Source organism: Phyllostomus discolor, chromosome 1 (genome assembly GCF_004126475.2).
Source record: "Phyllostomus discolor isolate MPI-MPIP mPhyDis1 chromosome 1, mPhyDis1.pri.v3, whole genome shotgun sequence".
Taxonomy (NCBI): domain Eukaryota; kingdom Metazoa; phylum Chordata; class Mammalia; order Chiroptera; family Phyllostomidae; genus Phyllostomus; species Phyllostomus discolor.
Window position 1 is genome coordinate 198,269,720 of NC_040903.2, and position 22,402 is coordinate 198,292,121.

Here is a 22,402-nt window from a genome sequence, read left to right on the forward strand (position 1 = left end):
TCAGACACCAGGAACCACTTTAAGAAACAGTGAACTACTGAGGTCTTCAGATTCTCCAAGGCCTTCCCTGCCCCAGCCCAAGGCTGTAACCTTAGCTTGTCAGAGAAGTGGACGGTGAGAAATGCCCCCATCACAGACCTAAGGAAGCTGAATCTGCCCGCCGGGGCCCAGAGTCCACATGTACCCCACGAGACTGTTACTCACACTAACTCCTAGCGTGAGAAAGGGGAGGAGTTTTAAAGCCCTCGGGCTGTCTGTCAATTTAGAGGCGTTCCTCACTTAGACTCCCTGTTTCAGCTTTTACTGTCTTACAGTTTTGAGGAGGGGGAGGTGGCCCTGGGCCTCTACCGTCCCTGGCTCACTCACTACAATGGGTGGTAATGTCACCCTCTTCCGGGCAGGCTGACCGTCCCTACCATCGCCTTGCATCTCAAGACACTGGGGCGCACGCAGCTTGCTCCCTGCCGGGGCGCGGGGCCCCAGAGCCGCGTCCAGGCGGACTAAGGTCGAACCCTATGCACCCTGCTCCTATTGCTGCAGGTCTTGAAGTGGAACAGAGTGATTTTTAACACTTTCACTTCCAGAGATAGTTACCATAACCCCCAGATATCTACCTTTTAGGAAAGAGCAGGCCGGAAGGGCTCTACACGCGCACCCAGTTTGACGACCTCGGATGACTGGCTGGCAAACTGAGGCCCGCAGAGGAAAGTGACCTGTTAGATGGCCCACAGGAAAACAGACCCCGAATCCGTCCAGAACCCCGGCCTTTCAGACCATGCTCTCGCTTCTACACCCTGAGGGTCCCTGCGAGATACTCCCCTTAGGAAACTCCCCACCGCGTGTCCCCTGAGCCCGGAATCTCCCCGGAGTTTGCGCACAGTTTGGCATACTGTAAACTTCTTCCGCGGCTCCGCACCAGCTTCACCGCACCGGGAGAGAGGGGTAAGAGGCGAGAGAACGCCCACCCGCATCCTAGAGGCAACTTGGAGCAGAGGGCTGGCAGTAAGAGGCGGAGGACCAGCCGGGAACGCACTGGCCCTTTAAAGGGGGGGACAGAGCGCATGCGCGCGCGGGGCTGAGCCCAGCCGGGTGGGCGGCGGGAGGGCAAGGGACGCCGCCGGCAGCGGCTGGGCCCGGGGGTGACTGGGACGGTGGCGACCCCAGCTTTGCCTAGTCGCGGAAGCCGCGACCTGCGTGTGCACCCCGCGCTCTGCGGGCTGCTCTCCGGGGACTAGCGCAGCTCGCGCTCGCCGAGGCTTTATCACTCGCATCCAGCACTGTCCGTGGGGCCCGGACTGAGCGAGCCCCCGGACTTCCCCTCCCCGCCGATCCTTCCTCCACCCCCTTAGCCCCGGCCGCTGGAGCCCGAGCGAGCAGCCGCGAAGCATCCTTCGCCCGCCTCCGCCGCGCCACCGCCCATGCTACAGCTTGTCTGGGGCGGCGACCCCGCAGCCGAAGCCAGCCGCTCGCTGACCTCAGACTAGCCCCTTGCTTGCATCCCGGGGCGACCCCGCTGAGCCCCGGGCCGCAGAGAGGGACCCGCGCCCGGTGATGGCTCGGCTGACGCAGCGCCGCGCTGGGTGCCCGCTTTCCGCCCGCTGAGACGCGCCCGGCAGGGCACCGGCGGAGCCGAGGCTCTCCACGCCGCACCCTTCCCCCTTCTAGGGGCTCTGCTGCAGCTTCCTGGGAGCGAGGGGATAGGGGGCAGAGACAAAGCCCACTTTGTGCGGGGAGTTGGCCGCGGGCGAGGAATGCGCGCGTCGGCGCGTGCCCCCTCTCCGCACCCCGCCAGATGCAAGTCCTGGCTCCGGGACTGGCCGCGGTGAAGAAATCGCGTCCCCTCGCCGCCCCGGGTCGGGGTGGTCCAGGCTCAGAGCTGATGCGACCTGAAGCCCCCTCGGTACCCCCTCCCCTCCTAAGCGCTCAGGTGTGAGTGTGCGGTATTTGTAGAGGAATTTGTTCTCTCCAAAACTAGGACCTGGGCAGCCCCGAGTAGGCACCGGTGCCTTGACCCTCTCTGTGGCCACGGGTCTGAGCTCTCTGACCTCAGTTGCCCGCCCCGCGCCCTGACTTTCCTCCTCTTTGCAAACCCAGACTGCTGCCCGGTTATTGTTCTCCCTGTCAAATGGGGGTGCTTTCTGAAGGCCGCCAAGTTGGGGTGTGTTCTCTTTATCCCGTTTTTCAAAGGATACAAGGCCTCTAAGGCTTACCCCAGACCACCAACCCCCTCTGCCCTTCCACTTCCCATTGAGGCACTGATTTTTTTTTTTTTTTCTTATCGAATAGTATTTTATTGTACTGGAGCCACGCCCTGGTTTCTTAAAGGCGCCTTGCACTCTGTTTGGCCATGTGTTATCTCTGCAGCTGGTGTGTGGGAGGCCTCCTGTGAGCCACCTATTTTTTCCTGCCTCCCATACTTCCTTCCACCCCCCGTCAAGGATTCGGGGATGCCAGGAGGGAAGAAGGTGGTGGGGGGCGCTGCTGCCCCCACTACTGCCGCTGCAGCCTCCTCTGGGGTCAGGCATTTGGAGACCAACGAAGGAGCTTCGGTCCAGAGAGATGACGAGCCAGAGGAAGAAGGGGAAGAGGACCTGCGAGATGGAGGTGTCCCCTTCTTTGTTAACCGGGGTGGGCTGCCCGTGGACGAGGCCACCTGGGAAAGGATGTGGAAGCACGTGGCCAAGATCCACCCCGATGGAGAAAAGGTGGCCCAGCGGATCCGTGGAGCCACGGACCTGCCCAAGGTGAGTAGCTGGTGTGTGTTGGGGGCCGGGGGGTGGGGGGAATCCAGGGTTTTTATGATCTTGAGTTTGGGAGAGCACTTTTGTTGGTGAAGTAGGGGACCACTGGCTTAGTGGGATCTTCTAAAAGTTCTTCTGCACCTGTCCAGAAGAACTTTCTCCCATCTGCACCTGAGGTGGTTCTGTGAGGTCCACATGCCCTTTTTCCAAGAGGCCCTCCTTCATCTCTTTTAAAATACCCACGCTTTGTGAGCGGGGCAGCATACTAACAAGTACACTAATGTGGCTTGACATCTCATTTGCTAAGCCAGAGAACTGTGGGCTGAGATTCTGCATGACTAAGGAGGCTACAGGGGCTTCATGCATTGAGAAATTATTTTGGGGGTCTTATCTCACTGCATTCCCCAACAGCCTTGGGAAGTAAATCCAGTTTGGGAACCCCTTTTCCAAATGGGAAGCAGGACAACTCAAACCCGTGCTCAGGGTCAAATAACTAATAAGTGGTGGAACTGGGACCCAGTGCAGAGTCTTTGGGACCCAGGGCATCTGTTCTGCTGGACACTGGCTCGGGACAGTTAGAAGAGGGCCTGTGGAGAGGGGTGAAGTCCGATGAGTTTTCTGTGCACAGCCGGAACTCCTCCGGGACAGCTCTCTCCAGCCCGGCTCATTCATCTCTGTCTTTCTGAGGCCTCCTGCGTTTGCTCAGGGAAAGGGTGCGTGAGGCTTTCTGTGCTGTACTGTGGAAATGCATGCCTGATTTTTCCCCTCTAACATTCATGGTTAACTGATGCAGTTGGTTAACTTACGGTTAAGCCAAACGCAGAGGCCTGACATCCCCAGAAAGAAAAGCCCTTCAGACAGAGGTCAGGAGCCCAGCGCTTGGTCCTCGCTGCTCAGGTGAGCAGGAAGGGGGCTGGAAAGAGTGACAGTTAAAGTGGATGCGAGAAGAGTGTTCTGTTTTGCTTTTACCACGTTATTTGTGAAATAGCCACGAGGAGCCGTCTTCTGGGAAAAGGGAATTTGGAGGTTGAAATTTGAATAACTGCTTAACGTTTCCAGAGGAAATAAAATGTGGATTGATTTTGGTATTTATTGTTTTATTCTCAACTGAAGACATGCTTATTGGCTATAGAGAGAGGGGAAGGGAGAGAAACATCAGTCGTTTACCTCTTGTACTTGCTCCAACCAGGGGCCGAACCAGCAACCTAGGTAGGTACTCGGACCAGGGATTGAACCCACAACCTGTCAGTTTATGGGACGACGCTCCAAACAACTGAGGCACACAGGCCAGAGCAAAAGTGGATTGATTGTGAAGCTCACACATTTGCCCTCTGTACTAATTTAGAATTTATTTAGCATATCACTATGGATGGACATTTTTTCAGGAATATATTCTTAAAAATGAATACCATGGGAACATTTTAAAATGTAAATTTTGGGATCTGTCTCTGGTTATTTCCTTGGGATAAATTCCTAGAGCAGAAAGCATGAGTCAAAGGATGCGACCATTGGGACCAGACTGCTCACGTATCTGACCTCGAGCAGGTCCCTCGAACCTGTTTGAGCCGCAGTTTGCCCATATGTGGGGTTGATTGTGGAGAAGATTACATGAGAGGGTATAATACGTTAGAACATTTGATACACTGAAGCCTCAAGCCGAGACTGGCTACTGGGTGTTCCTTTCCTTTTTCTCGCCCTTGGTCGGGAAGGGAGGCTAGATCACACTCGGCACGCGTGCCAGTGGGGCCAGGGCCGCACGCTTCTCTGCAGCGTCTCCCCCGGGACCAAGTTGGTGTTAGCAGGCAGCTCTCCCGCCATCTTGCTTTCGTCTAAACCAGGCTGTGGGACGGTGTGAATGGTTCTCCTGGAAACTAAAAAAAATTAATAAAATAAAGCAATGAATTTATTAGCAGCTGGCCTATAATGTCATCTTGCCATCCTCAACCTTCATGTATAGGAGACACACCAATGAGGGATTGAAGCTGTTGTTTGGGGGAGCGTGTATCATGACTGGTGGGAGTGTAGTAGTGTTGAAGGAATTATGCAAGGAGATTGGGGAGATTTGGAACCTCCTCCCTTCAAACCACAGGAAAGAGTGTCACAGAGAGAAAATGCACCCAAGTTTGTGTGGGGTTCCTCCTTGACCTTGGCCCAGAGTGGGAAGCAGCCCCAGAGCCCCAGAGACATCCGTGGTTGGGTCCCAGAGTGCCAGCAGCAGAGTGGACTGACCCCTGGACGGGGCCCTCCCCGAGTGGCCGTGCCCTTGCAGCTGGGACAGAGGCATTCTCTGCAGGGGTCACACCAAGGTGGGCCCGAGAGGTGTTTTATTGGGACAGCACAATGTTTAGGAAGACCACTTGCAAATTTTAAATTGGGAGATTTCACATGAAGATCCAGGGTTTTGGCACCTCTTCGGAAAATGGGAAGATCTGAGCTCGAGAGTCTGTGCTCCCATGTGGCGGCGGCAGCTGGAGCTGAGGAGCGGCACCCTCCCCCAGCTGGCGACCATCTCCACTCTCACTCCAGCCTGACTCCCCCGTTCCATCCGGTACCCTGCGTGGCCCCTGCAGCTGGTTGAGTCTGGGATCCCTGCTGTGCCGCGTGGTACAGCAAGAGGTCTGCAGTCAGCTCCGCCATGTTAAAACCCCCCGGTTCTCCCACGATGACTTGTGTGATGACTCCTGCAGGCTCCCTGTGCCTCAGTTTTCACAGCTGCAAAATGGGGATAATGGCAAGATCCGTTTCCAAGGATGTTGGGAGGAACTGACGAAGTAAAAGTGTATGAAACAGATGAGCATGTAATTCATACCCAACAAACGGAGCAAGAACTGAGGCTGCATCCACTCCACGGGTGCTCTGGGGAAACATCCCCTAGAAGGCTGGTGCCAGTATATTAAAGGACAGCTGATTCTAAGTGGATCCCAGGCCCAGGAAGAGTTTATGGTCCCTCATAAGACTCTCACCCTGATGTCCCAAGCTTCCACCCCCTTTAAAAGTTCAGGGGCCGCGCATCCCAGATCCGGCTGCTGAAGACCTTCTGGTTGTGGCCCTGGCCAGGAGGCTACTACAGAATATGAATTTGGACGTCGGAGCCGCGTGTGCTGACCAGCAGCTTTGGCACGCACTGGAGTAACAGTGACAGCAAGCAGGAGCTGAGCTTTGCCTGGCCCTGCCTCGTTTACACCGTGAGGGTGGTTCTGCTGTGATGCTCCTTTTACAAAGGAGGCGTCTGAGTCACAGAGATATTAAGGAGCGATGCAGACAGTGAATGGCGGGGCTGGGATTTCGACACTGATGGTCTGGTTCTGGAGCCGCTCTCCCCACCTCTGGGCTGTATGCTTCTCACCCACACACTCAGCTGTGGCCCGTCCCGCCTTCCCCCAGCCTCCCTGCTGTGCTGGCCTGAAACAGACTCCACCAGGTAGAATGACTGAACAGCACTCAGGACTTCAGCAGCTCCTGCGGCAAGGGTAACCCTTGGCCTTGGTAGTGGAGAAGAATTTGTCCCTAAAGAGACCTGGGAAGCCAATATCATTCACCCCCACTGTACTCTGACCCTCGACAGTGAGGAAGCATTTCCTGGCTCCTGGTTTGGAGGAAGGGGTCAGGGCAAATCCAGGCTACCAGTCCTGCTAGTGGGAGGTTACCTGGACGTACAGAAAGTCACTTGTTTCTGAGCAAGTAAGCGCATGCTCGCACGAGCGTTCGGAAGATCGCTGTCCGCGCTGTCTGCAGTGGGAGCCGGCCTGAGTCATGGAGCTGGCCGGAAGGCTCCTTCCAGATGGGCCTCAGTGATCTTTTTTTTTTTTTAACTCTTTTGAAGTCATTCCCTCTTCCCAGAGCAGCCAGTGCCCGGGCCCTCTATCTGGACGTCAGGGGATGTCTTCATGAGTGCTGCCCGGCCCTGGCCCAGGGCTGGGGTGAGCTCAGGCAGGGAACCCTTGGACTGCAGCTCCCTCCTTGTTTGGAGGGCCTCAAGGGAGGGTGCCCTTAGTCTGTAGCCAGAGCTCCTGGAAACCACTGGACGCCTTCTCCTCACTGGAGAAGTGGAGGGTGGTCTCTCAGGGACCTTCCACTCGAGGAGGTCACATGCCACGCTGTTTGTAGTAAAGTGCAAGTAATTCCTCTCCCTCCCCCGCCCCATGTCCTCACACGGGGGAGGTCAGGCCAGGCCCTTGGAGAGTTCTGGTGCCCTTTTGGCACAGGGTGGTCAGGCAGGAAAAGGGAACTTCCCTGTTATCCTGGGACTTTTATCTCCTAGTGACTAAGTGGTAGCACCAGTTTGGGCAGCTGTGATGATGTGAAAGGGGAAATGGCTCCTTACAGACAGAGGTGTCCGCCAGGGGGGACTGCCCAGACGGGGAGGAGAGGACAAGGAGGGGGTGGGGGAGAGGAAGTGCCTACAGAGCTGTCCCTTCTGGGCCTTCCCTCCTGCATCTGAGCCCTTGGGAGGGAGCAGGTGTCTCTCACAGGCTGTCCTGAGCCCCTGGCCGTCAGCAGCACCGCAGACGGAAGTGTGCAGTGGTCACTGTGTGTCACTCCCTGCGTGTCGGAGCCCTGGCCACTGCAGCCGCGCTATTTAAAAGGCTGTGCCCAGCGGGTGCAGCATCTCACTACAGGGAGGGCCTCTCCCACCCCAGCCCTAGCCCAAGCTCCCATGGGGCTCCTGTTTACCCCTTCCCTTCACACCCACCCTACCCACCAGACTTGGACTCTTTACGGCCCCAGCCTGCTGAGTGGGCTCCGTGGGAGGGGGAGCCAGACCAGGGGGTGGGACCTCTCCATGTGAGCAGCTTAAGGCCACCTGACAGCTGGCAGTGCTGGAAGCCAAGGGGGACCCCGGAGGAGTGGGGCTTGTTCCTGGAGATCTGGTTCTTCTGCCCAAAGAAGTCTGTTCTGTAGCCCAGGGGAAATTCTTCCAAATGAACTTAACTGCAATATTGACATTCTTGTTAAGCCTTTAAAGTTAATGAATATTTGAAATTCAAAACAGTCAGGGAGTCAACCTGTGTTTTTCTAAAATTATTTAAGAAACACAAATTGGAACATCAGCATAAGCTCCAAATGAGGAGGGCTGTCCAGGGCCGGGCAGGAGAGGACTGGCCCTGGGGGCGTCTGACGGGAGCCTCCCCGAAGGTGGCCAAGGAGAGAGAGAGGCTCAGGGTAGGAGGGAAGCGGGGACACCCCCTCGCACGCGGCTGCTCTGGGGTAACTGACCGGGGCTCTTTCTCCGTCCCTAGATCCCCATACCGACTGTGCCTACGTTCCAGCCCTCCACACCCGTTCCTGAGCGCCTGGAAGCCGTGCAGCGCTACATCAGGGAGCTGCAGTATCCTCCCAGGTCCGGGGTCACCGTCACAGGCTGGCTGGCTGGCTGGCTGGCATGCTGGGCCACAGGCTGAGTGGGGCTGGTTTTCAGACTGGGCTGGAGAGGTGGCAGCAGAGCGGCCTCACGCCACAGCTCCGGGGCCGCCGTGCACAGGGAACCTCTGCGCCCCCGGAGCCATGCCAGCCCAGCGCCAGTGCACGCGGGTGTAGGAGGGACTTGGATGAGTGCCAGACCCACCGTCTGCCACCACTTCCTCTCCTCGGTGCGACGGGCGAATGTCTCCTGAGTGACCTGCTGGTGCGTGGCCACGTCTAGGTCCACCAGCCCAGACCTTGCCTGCCGTCCATCCAGCCCAGCGGAAAGAGAGGGGGGCTCCCTTGGGGACGTTTGAAAACTAGTGGTTTTAAAGGCAGTGGGGGGTCGAGGGTGGGGTGCAGATGGCAGAGGAAAAGGATTTTATGCTCTGGGAGGTAACGTCCACATCTTGGAATGTTCTCCCAGTTTTTTGCCTTTCTCACCTGGCAGGGGGCCGTTGCCCAGCATGGAAAGAGCTGGACCCCTGAGCCCCAGACGCCACGGTGTCCCTGCTGTGGGCCCCTGCACCCTCTGCTCTCCGCCCTGTACATCCTTGGGCCTCTCCCACAGCCTGTTCCAGCTGAAGGGAAGGCAGCAGTGGAAGGATCAGTCATGCGCCAGAGAAGAGCCAGGCTGATTATTGAAAGTCGGATCCAGCCCCTCTTTTGTCAGTGGGGACATATTGGCCTGGAGAGGGGAGGGGTTCGGTTTGGGGGCAGCACCCAGCAGTTTAGCCTGGCTGGACACCCTCCCCACCCCACCTTCTCTGGGTTCATGCTGCCTCTCGGAGCTGTCCAGAGCCCCGCCACTTTCCCAGCGCCGGGTGGCCTGGCTGCCTGCTGCACGGCCCCGTCCTGGGAGGGAAGGCCAGGGGAGAGCAGGGGTGCAAGCCAGAGAGGGTTGGAGAGACAGGGAGGGCCTGTGTGGGGAAGGAGACACGCACGAGCTGTGCCCTGCTCTCCCCTCCAGACGTCAGGTCTGGACAAGCATCCTCCCGGTGCCCCTAGGAGGCTGCCCCCCCCCTCTCTGGGAAGTGCTGGACCCCTGGGTCTGGGAGACAGATTCGGGGAGTGGGACGCACCTCTTCCACACGGAGCCAGGAAGCCCTTAACCAGCACTGCAGATACAATCACACAGGGACCCAGTTCTTTGAAATTAAGAAGAGCAGGCCCCTCACAGGGTAAGTGTGGGCACGCCCTGCCCCTCCGCACCAGGTGCCCCTCTGCACCAAGTGCCCCTCGGCAGGTTGGAGCCCTTCGGGGGGGCCTGTGGGTGGGAGCTCGTGAGGCAGGCAGGGCCTCTCCCAAGGGAGCATGCCAGCGGGGGCAGCTGTCCCGCTGCACTGCCCGTCTCCTCCTCTGCACACCATGGGGGCCCTAAGGGTGCCAGAAAGCGGGAGCTGTGGCCGAGAGGGAGAAAAGGGCTCCCATGACGAACAGGGAGCTTCAACACCCATGTTGCGCTGGGAGAAGGACAGGCAGCCCCCAGCTTGCCTTGGCAATGACAGAGGGTGGTCCCAGGTAGATGTCTGTATATAAGCCTTATTTTTTTTTTTTAAATGAGATGTGGGCCTAGCAAGAGAGAGTGCTGTCCATTGCAGGGAACCTGTGAGTCACCCCAGTTGCCTTCCTGGACTCTCCTCTGGTCACTTAGTACAAGGCCCAGTGTCTGAGCCACAGGGACCCCGGTGCAGCTCTCACTTCCTAATCCACTGCCCAGCTAGACCCCTGGCTGGGTTCCCCCGCAGAAGGCCCGAGGGCAGAGGAGAGTGAGGAGCGAGTGCCACTTCCTCCCTGGGCCTGGGGGCTCAGCCCAAAGCCATCCACGGGCTCGAAACCCCATGTTTTAACAATTGACGTGAAGTTTACATCTTGCTCCACGCAATCTGTCCATGTTCCCCTTCTCACAAAAAATTCTCCAGGTGGTTTATTAGCTACATAACTTAATTACCCCTGTCCCTTTCAAACCCCTGGGCAGAATCCAGCCTCCCTCACCCCAAAAGTTTTGCTCTTGTCCTCTGGCTGCTGTGTGCCGGGGCCTAGCTCTACCCTCCGAGGTGTGGAGGAGTCCAGCACCCTCCTGGGTGAAGCCAGTGGCCAGGCTGCATTCCTAGGCCTGGAGACAGCAGTCAGTGAGGAGGGAGGAAGGAGGCCTTGGGAACAGGCTGTCTTCAAGTGGCCTGAATTCCAAGTTCAGGCGCAGGCTGGGGAGTCACCCGGCTAACTGCCTGAGATGCCATGTCTTGGAGCCGGGCAGCTGGCCAGCTGTGGGGGAGCAGTAGTGATCAATTACAGGCTCTTTGGGGATGCCACGGTTGAATCAGGGGTGTCCCCTATGCTCCAGAAGGGACGACAGCAATGCCGAGGCTCCCAGCATCTGTGGCATGCTTTCCCATGGCCCCACACCACCACTGCAGAAGGCCCCTGGCCCAGGGCTGTCCAAGTGCTGCCTGTGACTGCACGTCCTCCATTCACACTCCCCGCCCCCAGAGGTCTTTGGAGCTGGAGCCTGGGCTGGGGGGAGGAAGTGAAAGGAGGGAAGGGAAGGGGCCTCCTTCCTTATCTTCAGTGACTGCCTCTTCCCCCACCCTCTCTGGCTCTGGATGGACATCGGGGAGGGGATGGAGGTGCTGGGCCTGAGCTAAGGCAGCTTGGAAGGGGCCTGGGGTCTCTGGGCTGGCATTTCTAGTCCACCTGCCCCCTCACTGGACAGTGCCAGGGGCTCCGCACTCATGTCTCTGCCTTCCTGCCCCCCAGGCTGATGGACCTGGCCAAGGAAATGACCAAAGAGGCTCTGCCAATCAAATGCCTGGAAGCTGTGATCTTGGGAATGTATCCTTCCTTAGCCCCCTGGGCCCCAGCTTCCTCCTCTGGAAGGGGAGGGCCGATGGGCTCCAGGGCTCCCCCGGCGCTGTCTCCCAGAAGTCATGAACTTGGCTCCAAAGTGGAGGGGCTTGAGGGGGTCCCAGTCCCCCGTGCCTCAGAGGCTAGCTTCCTGGGCTCACTGCCAGCTCCTTTTTGAGTCATGTGGACACAGCGACCCTGTTCTCTGAACCCCAAATCAGGACACATCATCCCACAAAGGCTATTGTGCCATTTCCGAGAACCAGACAGTCTGGGGAAAGCAGGTTCTATGCCCAAAGGTTGGCATTTCCAGAACATGTTGATTTGTGGAGCTGTTGGATGGAATCTTTGAAACAACTGCCTGCTGTGAAAGAAAAGACAAATAGGGTTTCTCCGTCACCTTCACCCAGAAGGCAGGACTGGAACCTCCAGCTGGGCCAAGAGGCGGGCAGATGAGCCCCCAGTTAGGGCAGGGCAGTGCAGCCGGTGTGTATGACCAGCTCTCTGACTTAATTGGTTCACGCCAGAGCCCTGCCCTTTTTCGTTTTGTTTTACTAGAGAAAATGTGAAGCTTGCGTGAACGTAGACCAATGTGATGAATTCCGTGTGCCCAGCACTCAGTTTTACCCATTCGAGGCCAGTCTTGATTCATCTATGTGTGTCCCTCCCATCTCCCCCTTTCCCCTAGTGCCACTGGCTTTTCAATATTCTGCCTGCCACCTGGGGGGCAGGCGCCAGGCTCTGTGCAGAGGATGAGGGGAGGGGGCCCGAAGCACAAGTTATCCTCACTAGAACAGATCCAGGAGAGGGAGCTGGTCAGACGGGAGGAGCACAGCCTTTCAGAGGAAGACTGCGACCCATGGGGGCCACCCCCCCTTCCCGCAGACCGAGCTGCCTTAAGTTATACCAAGAGACTGTGGAGGTGGGAGGGGCCCGTGCCCCTTCCCAGGGGTCCCCGGAGCTCAGTCTCCGGTGCCCGTCATTTCCCATTTCCAAGAGCCTGACAAGTGTTGCCCCATCTGAAGGGTTCTTTACGGGTCAAGCATGAGGCCAGCCTCAGCACTTCGGGCCACTGCCCGCACCCCCTCCATGACCCCACATTGCTTCTCCTCCAGGGGTCACACACCAACTTGGGGCTCCCACACACACGAGGAGGGAGGCTGCTCCCCTCCCCCCAGACACACAGAAGGATCACGCAGGGTCACGTCATCTCAGAGGCCTTTCGGGGGCTACCTGGTGTCTCGTGGGTGGGAAGAAAACAGGACAGCCCCCATCCGGAGGAAGGGCCCCCACAGGACCCCCGCTGCACACGTGCTGGCCACCGTGCCGAGTCTGCCCCTGTGACTCATCCTCTGCACCCCGGGCTGCGCCTCCTCCCCTCCATGTCCTCAGTCCCATGCAAGGAGTCGGGGCTCAGGGAGGGTGGTAATGACCGAGGGCAGAGACCTTGGGGCCCTGAGTCCCAGTTCTGCCACCTACTGACTGTGCGACCCCCAGCAAGTTCCTTAACATCTCTGAGCCTCGGCAGCATTGCACCTGTCGCACAGGTTGCCAGGACAACGGAGTGAGTGGGTACATACAGGACACTGGCCACAGTGTCTGTACACAAAATCTGTTCCGAGCCTGTATCTCGTTCATCTTCCACCCACCCATTCAAGAGGAGTTTTTAATCGAGGAACTGTTATGTCCCTGCCTCCAGGCTGGGCCCCAGAGATACAGCAAAGGATGTGACGGACAAGGCCCCCATTCTCAAGTGTATATTGCAGCGGGGTGACAGAAAGTAAACAAGTAACTACAGATCGTGTCGAGTGTGCGTGGGGAAGATGAGTAGCGCAGAGTTGCTGTAGAAAGGGAGGTCAGTGGTGACGCCACACCTACAGCATGAGAAGGAGCGGTCGGTCGACAGCTGGTGGGGGGCGGCGGGCAGCCTTCTGGGGAAAGCTGGTGCGGAAGGTCCTCGGGGAAATCCGGGTGGACTGCGAGTGAGGGGAGGAGTCGGAGTGAGCGTGGGCCAGGCTTTATCTGAGGGCAGTGCTCGGTAAATGTGTGAGGGGAGCGGGGAGGGGGCGGAAGAGAACAGAATTGCTTGCATCTGTGAGCACACATGTGTGCGTGAGAGAGAGGAAATGTGAGAACGTGCCCGAGAGAGAACGTGGGGGTGAGGAGTGTGTGTGTGACCCACAGAAGGAGAGAGGGAGGCGGGGTGGCAGCCAGCAGGCTTCTCCTGCCTCCTTCAGCCGCAGGGACTTCGGAGAGCCCGCAGTTTGGAGTGAGGGACTCACTATTAGCTGTTACTTTGTGAGCTGTGCGTGGTGGCATAGTGGCAGCCACTAACCACTGAGACCCTGCCCCCTAGAGATTTGGTGTATTGAGCACCTACTGTATGCCAGGCTCAAGGCTAGACAACAGAGAATGGAGGTGAGCAGAAGCCAGGGACCTAGGGGCCACTCACACGGGCTGTGCCCTGGGGTGGGGGTCGTGGGGTCCCAGTTCTGCCCCTGCGTGACAGCCCGGCGCCTCTCCCTGGTTGGATCCTTAGCTGCCAATGCCAGTTACCTCACCAACAGCATGCCGACCCTGGAACGCTTCCCCATCAGCTTCAAGACCCACTTCTCAGGGAACTACTTCCGCCACATTGTGCTGGGGGTGAACTTCGGGGGCCGCTACGGGGCGCTGGGCATGAGCCGGCGCGAGGACCTGATGTACAAGCCGCCCGCCTTCCGCACGCTCAGCGAGCTGGTGCTGGACTACGAGGCCGCCTACGGGCGGTGCTGGCACGTGCTGAAGAAGGTGAAGCTGGGCCAGTGCGTGTCGCACGACCCGCACAGCGTGGAGCAGATCGAGTGGAAGCACTCCGTTCTGGACGTGGAGAAGCTGGGCCGCGAGGACTTCCGCAAGGAGCTGGAGCGGCACGCCCGCGACATGCGGCTCAAGGTCAGTGTCAGTGCCGGCTCTGCCCATGCGCAAAAGGCGCTGTGCCGCGGGGTGGAATGGGACGCGCTGCCGCTTCCTAGGGGGGGATACCATGCCCCCCTCGCCCCACCCTCACTGCTACTGCACCGGAGACAGGGGGTGGGAAATTTCAGCAGTGTCTTCGCTCAGAGGTCACTGTGTCGAAACAGTCCCCTCAGGTGGGCGGGCCAGGGAAGGCTCCAGAAGGAGGCGGCAGGTGAGCTGGGTTTGGGGAGTGGGCAGGCCTGGGACATTGGGAAGCGCAGGGGTGCCGCACTCCAGGGGGAGGTAAAGGTCTGTGAGCAGAGATCCATCGGCGGGAAGTCACGGGGTCTGCGGGGAGTGGTGGCTTGGGTAGAGATGGCCTCCACCTCCCTCTGGGTATCCTGACTCCTGACCTCTGAACACGCCACCCCCTGCAATGAAAAACTAGGAGGAAGTCAGAAAAAGAAGGAAGGAAGGAAGACCACGGGAAGACAATGAGACACTAGTTCCTTCTCCTGCTTTCCTACCCCAAAGAGCAGGAGGGGGAGGGGCTGTTGTCCCCTGAGCAGGTGGGCTGAGCTGTTGAGGAGTTTCCCCCTCCACCTTCACAGTATGTGGAATCTTAGCCTCTCCCAAGGTCCCCCTGGACTGAGGGTGCCTCCCTTGGGGCTGGCCAGGCCCTCCCTGGACGCTCAGTCCCTCCCCATTTCTCAGTCACTGCTGTGCAGGGACTCTGCCCCTCCCAACAGCCTGGTGCCGAAACCAGACCGTGGCACTTTCACATCCACTGAGGCTCCCACGGCCCCCGCCCCAGGAGGCCCTGCCCTGCCAGCCCTTAGACCATGACTCTATGGGGTGAGAGCAACCTTCCCCCAGGGAGAAGCCAGCTGCAGCCCACCTGCCATTTTCAGGGGCCTCCCTTCTCTGCCCTGAGCTGACCCTCCCATTGTGGCTCTGATTGGCCAGCTCCGGGGCTCCTGCACCTGGAGTATTTTGCATCTTCGAGGGAGCAGGTTGGACCTTGAGTTGAGACCAGTGGACACCTGGTCTTTCTTTAGTGTTGTGATTCCCAATCTGTTGGGTGCTAAGGACTCCCCATATTATTTGCCACTCCTCAGCATCCCCACAGTGTACCCCATGTTTTCAAATTTCAGATCAAGCTGACTGTGCTACATAAAGGGTACTTCATTTTCTTTTCTCAACTGTTTCTTAATAGCTACCAGTCTGAGCTTCTGATTGGCTAGAGATAACCAGTATCATCTGTGGGGCTGGGAGCAGCCCAGCCCAACTCCCAGAAATGGGCGGGCTGCCTCTCCAGCAGGCACGTCTGTCTGGCAGGGGTAAATGGCCCTTTTCTCAAGGACCTCTTACAGTGTCATGGAAGCTCAGGGACTTGCCCCCACGTCCACCCTGTTTCCAGGGGCCAGGTGGGATTGAGCAGCCTGCTGAGGAACCCCTGCCCCGGCAGCTTCGGTGCCTAGAAAACAGGGTGAGGAGAACCTGGAGACGGGGCAGGGCAGCTGCTTGAGCTTCCTGGGTCCTGCCTGGTGCAGCCCTGGGGTCCTGCAGCAGGATGGGCCCTGGGGCAGCCCTGCAGCGACCCTTTCTTCGTTTCTTCCTCCCCACCAAGATCGGCAAAGGGACCGGCCCGCCCTCCCCGACCAAGGACCGGAAGAAGGACGTGTCCTCCCCACAGCGGGGCCAGTCCAGCCCCCACCGCAGGAACAGCCGCAGTGAAAGGCGGTGAGTGACCGGTCCAGCCTGGGAGGCTGGGGAAAGGCTCGCTCCTTCTCTCATCTTCTAGGTCGCTGTTGTTTTTCACCCCACTGTTCTCGTTCCCCCTGTTCTCTTTCGCCCCTGCTGGAGGGAGGTGGTATGAGATGATGGGTTTGCGTGTTTGCGTGTTCCCGCCTTCCAGCAGCAAGGTGGTCCCGTTTCCCCAGAGAAGGCAACACTTAAATTGCCCACCGGTTACCCTGGTGCTGGGCAAGAGGTCTGGGGCCAGCGTGTGTGTGGGAGGGAGACCGCGGAGGGTGGGCCCCTGCCAAAGGGTGAGTTCTCCCAGGAATATCATTGGGAACGATGTGAACATCACATGGCAGCTGGTAGACAGCTTTAGACATAACTTTTCCCCCTGCGAGTCTGTGGTTTTTGCCTCTATCTAGATGGCAGACACATCCCATTAAAACGCCACGCCACCACCTCCGATCTGTCTTCTACCTGTCGGTCTGGTTCTTGCTTTCAGCGTCATTGGCATCCAGCAGCCGCCTGTGTGGTATGATTCAGGGACTCCATGCAGGCCTCCAGTATCCAGCGTCAGTCACTCATCTAGGAGAACTTTGTAGAGAGCAGGTCCCCCTTACGGCCAACTGTGCCCCGACTAGCTGACCCCGGGCAAAGAGCAGGAGCCTGTAAGAGAGCGCTGGGCCACCCTCAGGACCGCACAGGCAGGCGGGCCCTTCCTCTCAGACTCTGCTGCCGCATCCGGGCCCCTTGGAGAGTGGAGGAGGGACAGACACCCAGGGCAGCCACCACTGCTCCCCCCTCCCCCACCTCCCTCAGGGGCCACTCACCCTTCTCCCTCTTCTGCTCTCTCCCCCCTGCAGGCCTTCGGGGGAGAAGAAGCCTCCGGAGCCCAAAGCCATGCCGGACCTCAACGGGTACCAGATCCGGGTGTGAGGCGGTGGCAGCACCCCGGCCTCACCCACTCCTGGGGCCAGGATCACCTGTCAGAGCCAGCCTGGCCCGTGGACGGGAGGGCTGGTGGCGGGGCCAGTGAGAGGCTGCAGGAAGAGCGTGTTCTAGCTCAGGCACCCGAGCTGCTGCCCCTCCCGCTGGGCCAGGCCTCATAGCTTCGGCCGAGAAGCAGTTAGTATTTTATTTAGAGTTTTTAACTTGACAACTAAAGTTTACGGTTTTTGGAGAAAAACTCAAAATGGAATAGATCTGCCGATGGCTGGCAGGCCAGTGTTTAGGAGATTCTAACTGCCCCCGGGCTGGGCAGGGAGGGCCTTTGGCTCTGCGGGTCCCCCTGCCCCTGGCGACTGTCTGGGATTTGGGCCCATCGCTGTGCAGGAGCTCTCCCAGCCCGCTGCGCCTGTGGCGGGGCACAAAGCAATGGGGGTGTTCCTCGGCTTGCATCTGCCCTGGCAGCATCTCGACCCAGGGAAGACGAAGCAGGGTAGAAAGCATCCTGGGAGAGGTCTGCGTGGCCCACGTGGGGTGGCACAGGTGACACCTCTCCCAAGTGTGGAAGGCCGTGGCCCAGGAAGCCCCGTGGACGGACGGTACCACCATGTAGACACTGCCCACTGGCACGCCCCGTGCTGGGGGCTGCCGGAGCGCCCAGGAGAGAACCACGGTGGGTAGAGTTCCGGGTGCCCAGCCCTTTCCGCTCAGGCCAGCTCTGCCTGCTGCTGAACCTGGGGCTCCCTGCAGAAGCGCTAGGCTTTGCTGAGGGCTCCGCCTTGCACTGGGCTCAGTGTGATTGTGGGGACTGAGCAGAGTGGGTGGGTCCAGGAACAGTGGCCGGAGACAGGGTGGTGCGCTCAGGCCTGGGTCTGACCCCAGCAGGTGGGCCCTGCCACCTGGCTTTCTATCGCCTCAGCCCTTGCTGGGTGAATGATGACCAGACCAGAATGCTTGTGCCCAGGCCCACCTCCCCTCAGTCAGCAGCCTGTTTCGGTCTGGGGGTCCCAGTGACCATCAGGCCTGCTGTCAGGGACGAACCTGAACAGCCAGCGTCTGTGCAGCCTTCCTGTCTGGCACGAGGGAACTGGCAGGCAGGTGAGAGGTTGTGGGAAGCGGTTGATGGGGCAATGAGGAGGAGGAGGAGCAGGGTAAGGAGACAGCGTGGCCCCCGAGGAGGGCAGAGCCTGAGAGCTGGGAGGGGTAAGTGAGAAAAGGATGTGGGGGGAGTTTAGAGTCGGCTGCCTTGGGAAGGAGTGAGTTCCTGTTGCTGGAGGTATTCAAGTGACGACTAGATGGCTGCTTGTCAGGAAGCTGTTGAGAGGAGTCGGGTTATGGAAGTGTAGCTGGATGGTTCCTTTTTACTGAGAGGCTATGATTCAGCCAGGGGCAGTAAGGCTGCAAGGGGGCTGGGAGCCTGGGAAGGGAAGGTCAGAACTACAGTTAGAAACTGAAATGCCTTACAGAGCCGGGCAGGTGATTAAAAGGAGGACTGCAGGGCTGGGTGAGGACTGCGGCAAACTACAGAGGGCATTAACCCCATTAAAGCAGCTACAGCTGCTCAGTTTTTCTCAGAGTGCAGGCCCTGCATTGCCAGATGTTCTGATTTTTTAGAGGCCAGAACTCTGAATTTTTCTGTGAGATACCCTGATTTTTAAACGTTGGCAGTCAGTTCAGGAAATTTAAAAAACCAACATGAAGGAGCATGTGGGTCTGTAATCTCTGCAGCACAGAGTTGTGCTGGGGAATGGGAGGTATGGAAGTTCCAGGCTTGCCAGGGCAGGCTGGGGTGGGGCAGGCTGGGCCAGGGCAGGCTGGGCCAGGGCAGGGCCTTGCTGCTGAGGCTCCCAGAGTGGGCAGCCACCCATGTCCTTCCATCTCACTCCCTGCAGACCAGAGACACACCGGAGACCCCATGGCTGCCCTGTCACCAGAGGGGGTGGAGTGGAGTGGAGAGAATGCAGCTCTCGGCCCGCCTGGGGCATGGACGGTGCCCTGGAAGCAAGGAGAGAGGAGGGAGGGAGACAGACTTCCTTTGCTGATGCGAGTGCTCGTCAGGGAAGGCACCAGGGGCTGGCAGCTCTGCAAACCAGCAGCTGCCAGCCCTGAGTCTGGCTCAGCAAGGGGGCCAGCTGGCCAGTCCCTTGGGCTCCTCATGGCTCCCTGGGGAGGTATTTAAACCTGCCCCCTTGGGCTACACCTCGGCCATTGTGACCGCTGACTCACCATCCATCCCAGTTTTCGGCGACTGGGGTGGTGGTCCCAGTATTGCCATATTCATCTGAGGCAGATGTGGCTCACTTTGGGGAGGCATGAGGCCAACAACGAGGCTCTTCCTGGGCCTGTGTCTGAGTGCCTGTGCAGGCTGCTCATCAGAGGACATGGCCCTGGAGGCCCCGTTGGACCACAGGGCTTGAGGGCAAGAGAGTGAGAGGGAGCTGGGAGCTCAGGTCAGGGGCACAGGGGAGCTGCTCCCAGCACAGGAGCCTAGAAAGATGCTCCAACCCTCAGCCTCTGGGGAGCAGGGAGCTGACCACCCCACGCCGGTAACCCCTGAGCTCTCCCCCTTCCTAGCTGAGACCTTGGGCCTGTGGAGACCACCACAGGATACAGCGGTGCTTTTTAATTTATTTTTAACTGTTTCTCTTATGTAGCAACCCCGCCGCCCCCGGCGTGTTTACACAGGCTCTGCTCCCCGGGGCTGGCCTGGCTGCAGAGTTCTGGGGAGGCAGAGGCAGGGACTTCAGGGCCTTAGTTACCGTCCTCAGTGTCACACCTCATCGCACTGCCTGTGAGGAGCAGGGAGCCGGGCTCCTCCTCCTGACTCAGGACTGCCTTTCGGCCCTCAGCCTGGGTTCTGCTACCCCCAGAGTGCGGGCTGCTGGCTGAGGCGGGGTCGAGGTGAGGTTGGAGAAAGCTGCCAGATGAAGGTGGATGGGGTGGGGCTGGGTGACTGCTCCCCAAAGCCGGGCTCCGTGTGCTTGGCGCAAGGAAACCGGGCTCAGCTAGCCAACCCACCCGCCTTGCTGACAGTCCCCTCCCTCCCCTGTCCTCAACAGAGTCACCTTCACCCATCCCACCAGCCACCCACCCCACCCTTCCTGGGCCTGGCTGAGTGAGGACAGCAGTAGCCCCAGCCCTGGGTCTGACGGGGAGGCCTAGGGCCAGAGTTCTGAGGAGCAGAGCCCAGAGGGGCCGCGTCTGGCTTCAGTCCTGACATCTCACACCCCACACCCTCCAGCTGGGGCTTGACTGCCTGTCCTCTGGGTCTCTGGGTCTCTGGGCTGGGTCTGATTCTGGGCAGTAGCCAGACCAGCGGCCCGTGGGCGCCCGGGCCTGGTGTCTGGGCGGTTGTCGGGCATTGCTGCAGGAGCATCGCACTCCCCCACCCCCCCTACCCCCCGGCCCACCTGTGGCCTCGGGGCACAGGGCGGGGAGAGCTGGGTCAGCCTGCTGACTGCAGTCCTCGTGTCAGAGCTGCCCACAGCTGACCATTCCACTTCCCGCCTTCCCTGCCAGGGAGAGGCCCAAGGGAAGGGCAGGGTGGTCCCCCGCCCCAATGAGTGCAGGGTGGGCGCGGGGAGGTCTGCCCCAGGCCGGGCAGGGCTGCGGCAGTGCTAGCTGGCAGCCCGTCAGTGTCAGCCCCCTCGCTCGTCTCAGCGCTCCAGAGTCCGAGTTTCCCCTTTTCTTCAAATCTGACAAAAGAAGAGACGGGGTGTGCTCGGCCCCAGGCGGCCATGGTGGCTGCCCCGCTCCTTGAGTTTGCGTTGGCCTGCGTGTTGTACTCGATTTGTTCTTCCTCTTTTCACACAGTATTGCGCCTCCCCTTCCACTTTTACACTTCGTCTCGTTCCTGTTCTCAGCCCCCCTCCCAAACCAATAAAGTCTCCCCAGCTCGGGTCGTACGGGCTGGGCAGAAACCACGACACACGCAGCCTTGTCTCCTTTCCCCCAGGAGCTGGGGCTGGAGCCCACCCCGGCCACCCCTGTCAGCCGCGGTGTCCCCGGCCGTGTCTCAGGAAGAGCCTGACCAGGGGTGAGGGGGCCCCACACCAGTCCATGAGAAACCCTGCAGCCCCTGCAGTCGTGACGAAACCTCTGGTTCCCAGTCTGCCACCCTCGGCCTGCTGCGGCCACACAGCCCTTGTGAACCTGGGAGATCTTTCCTGCCGACCGTGACCGAACCCCCTGCACCCTCACAGCCAGTTTGGCCCCCCCAGGGAGGCCCGAGTCTGCTCCCAGGATATGAAACATTCCAAGGCCCTGCTTTTCCTACCCTCGTTCCCAGCGGTCCTTCCGGAACAGGGCAGGAAGGGTGAGCGTTCTCTTGGGAGATGAGATTATGTCAGGAAACCACAGCAGCGGGGACCTGAAGTCCCTTCGCATCTCAGTTGCCGAGCAGACTCGACCTGTAGGTGAAGCCGTGGCTCTGGGAACCCTCTCTGGGTCCATCTGCCACCTGCTCCTCTGCTTCGTTCCTCCAGCTCTGGGCCTCCGCCCGGGCTTGAAGATCAGCCCAAACAGTTGGATGCGGCTTGCACAGAAACAGCTTTTAGACCCAAAAGCACTTTTCACCTTTAACCCCTCCTCCCCCCTTCCTGCTCTCCTTCCACTCAGCGTGAGAGTAAAACCTAGCCTTGTCAGAGGAGCTAGGAGATTTCCTCCTTCTCTCCCAGCCCGTCCCCACGGCAGTCCTAACAGGAAGTGCAGTCCAGCACGGTGGGGCTCCTCACTCCCAGTGCGTGGGGACGCTGCGGCAGCTGGGGAGAGGAGAGGCAGCACACTGGAATCCACGGGTGTCTCGGACACCGCACCATCCAGCAGAGGCAGTTTCGTTGCTTGTGGGCTCATTTCAATCCAAGCTAGTACCAAAAAGGGCCCTTTCAATAGAGGTAACCAGAATATGGGACTAACTGGAATTACACACCTTTACACAAAGATATTGTATGACTTACACATTCAAATCCAGCTAAAATACCAAGTAAAGGCCTTGTGGGTGGGCTTCAGCGAGGTGGACTCAGTGGGCCCCTGGGCTGCCCTCTTGCACATGGGAAGCTGGGTGAGAGCTGGGGCGAGAAGCTCTCTGAGTCAAGCAGGCCATCGTGGACACGCTTGACCACTTCCTCCAGCTGGATGTGGGGTGCGTGCCACAGTGGACTCTGGGAGGACCGGGGCCCGACTTGCTGGGGGTCGCCTCATCTCCTGCTGCCCTGGCCCTTTCGGGCTCACCGCACATGCCTGCCTAATGTAGGCATGTGACTGATTTGGGTTGGACCTCTGGGTGCAGGTAGCACTTCTCAGAGCCCAGGAATACCACGAGGCTGAAGCTCTGCCACCCCACCTGGCCAAGATCTGACATCCTGACCGACACGTCAGTGGCAGTGGTGACGGGCAGTGGTCATCACACCAAAGACTGGCCCGGATGCAGGCTGCCTGGTGATCCTGAGTGTGTGCCAAGGGGGTGAGAGGACGTGCTGCTAAGGCCTGGCAGGTGGCAGAGTTGGGCCACCTCTGGGCGGTGGCAGTGGCAGCCCTCTGAGGCCAGCCCACTTGGGAATGTGCCCTCTGCCACCTGCAGCCAGAAAGAACTTGGTCCTGGGAAAGACCGAACCTCCAGGGATGTAAGTATAGAGACTCCACTCCTCTCCGGCAACGGGGTGACGCCTCAGGCCTTAAGAGCACAGGAACTGGGTAGAGACAGGGGCAGAAGACAGAGTTCCCTTCAGAACACATTAGGTTTACATTCTTCCAGCCCAGGCGAGGCCTGCACCTGCAAGCTCTCGCCTGGC

The 22,402-nt window shown here is 59.2% G+C and overlaps 1 protein-coding gene across 1 annotated transcript; it reads left to right on the forward strand.

Moving 5' to 3' along the window:
- The first annotated feature begins 1,491 nt into the window (after positions 1-1,491).
- On the forward strand, positions 1,492-18,396 carry VASH1 (vasohibin 1). Its single transcript, XM_028506692.2, has 7 exons — positions 1,492-2,744; positions 7,982-8,070; positions 9,269-9,325; positions 10,902-10,976; positions 13,541-13,922; positions 15,556-15,668; positions 16,532-18,396. Exons 1-7 carry the CDS (start codon positions 2,448-2,450, stop codon positions 16,602-16,604), a joined length of 1,086 nt encoding a protein of 361 aa, XP_028362493.1. The 5' UTR covers positions 1,492-2,447; the 3' UTR covers positions 16,605-18,396.
- Positions 18,397-22,402: the final 4,006 nt, after the last annotated feature.

Excerpts from the sequence above, each read along its gene's own strand:
- VASH1 (XM_028506692.2), top strand. The coding sequence starts at position 2,448 with ATGCCAGGAGGGAAGAAGGTGGTGGGGGGCGCTGCTGCCCCCACTACT. Across the intron at positions 8,071-9,268 it reads CGCTACATCAGGGAGCTGCA|ATACAATCACACAGGGACCC; the intron begins GTATCCTCCCAG and ends CCAGCACTGCAG. Across the intron at positions 13,923-15,555 it reads CCCGCGACATGCGGCTCAAG|ATCGGCAAAGGGACCGGCCC; the intron begins GTCAGTGTCAGT and ends CTCCCCACCAAG.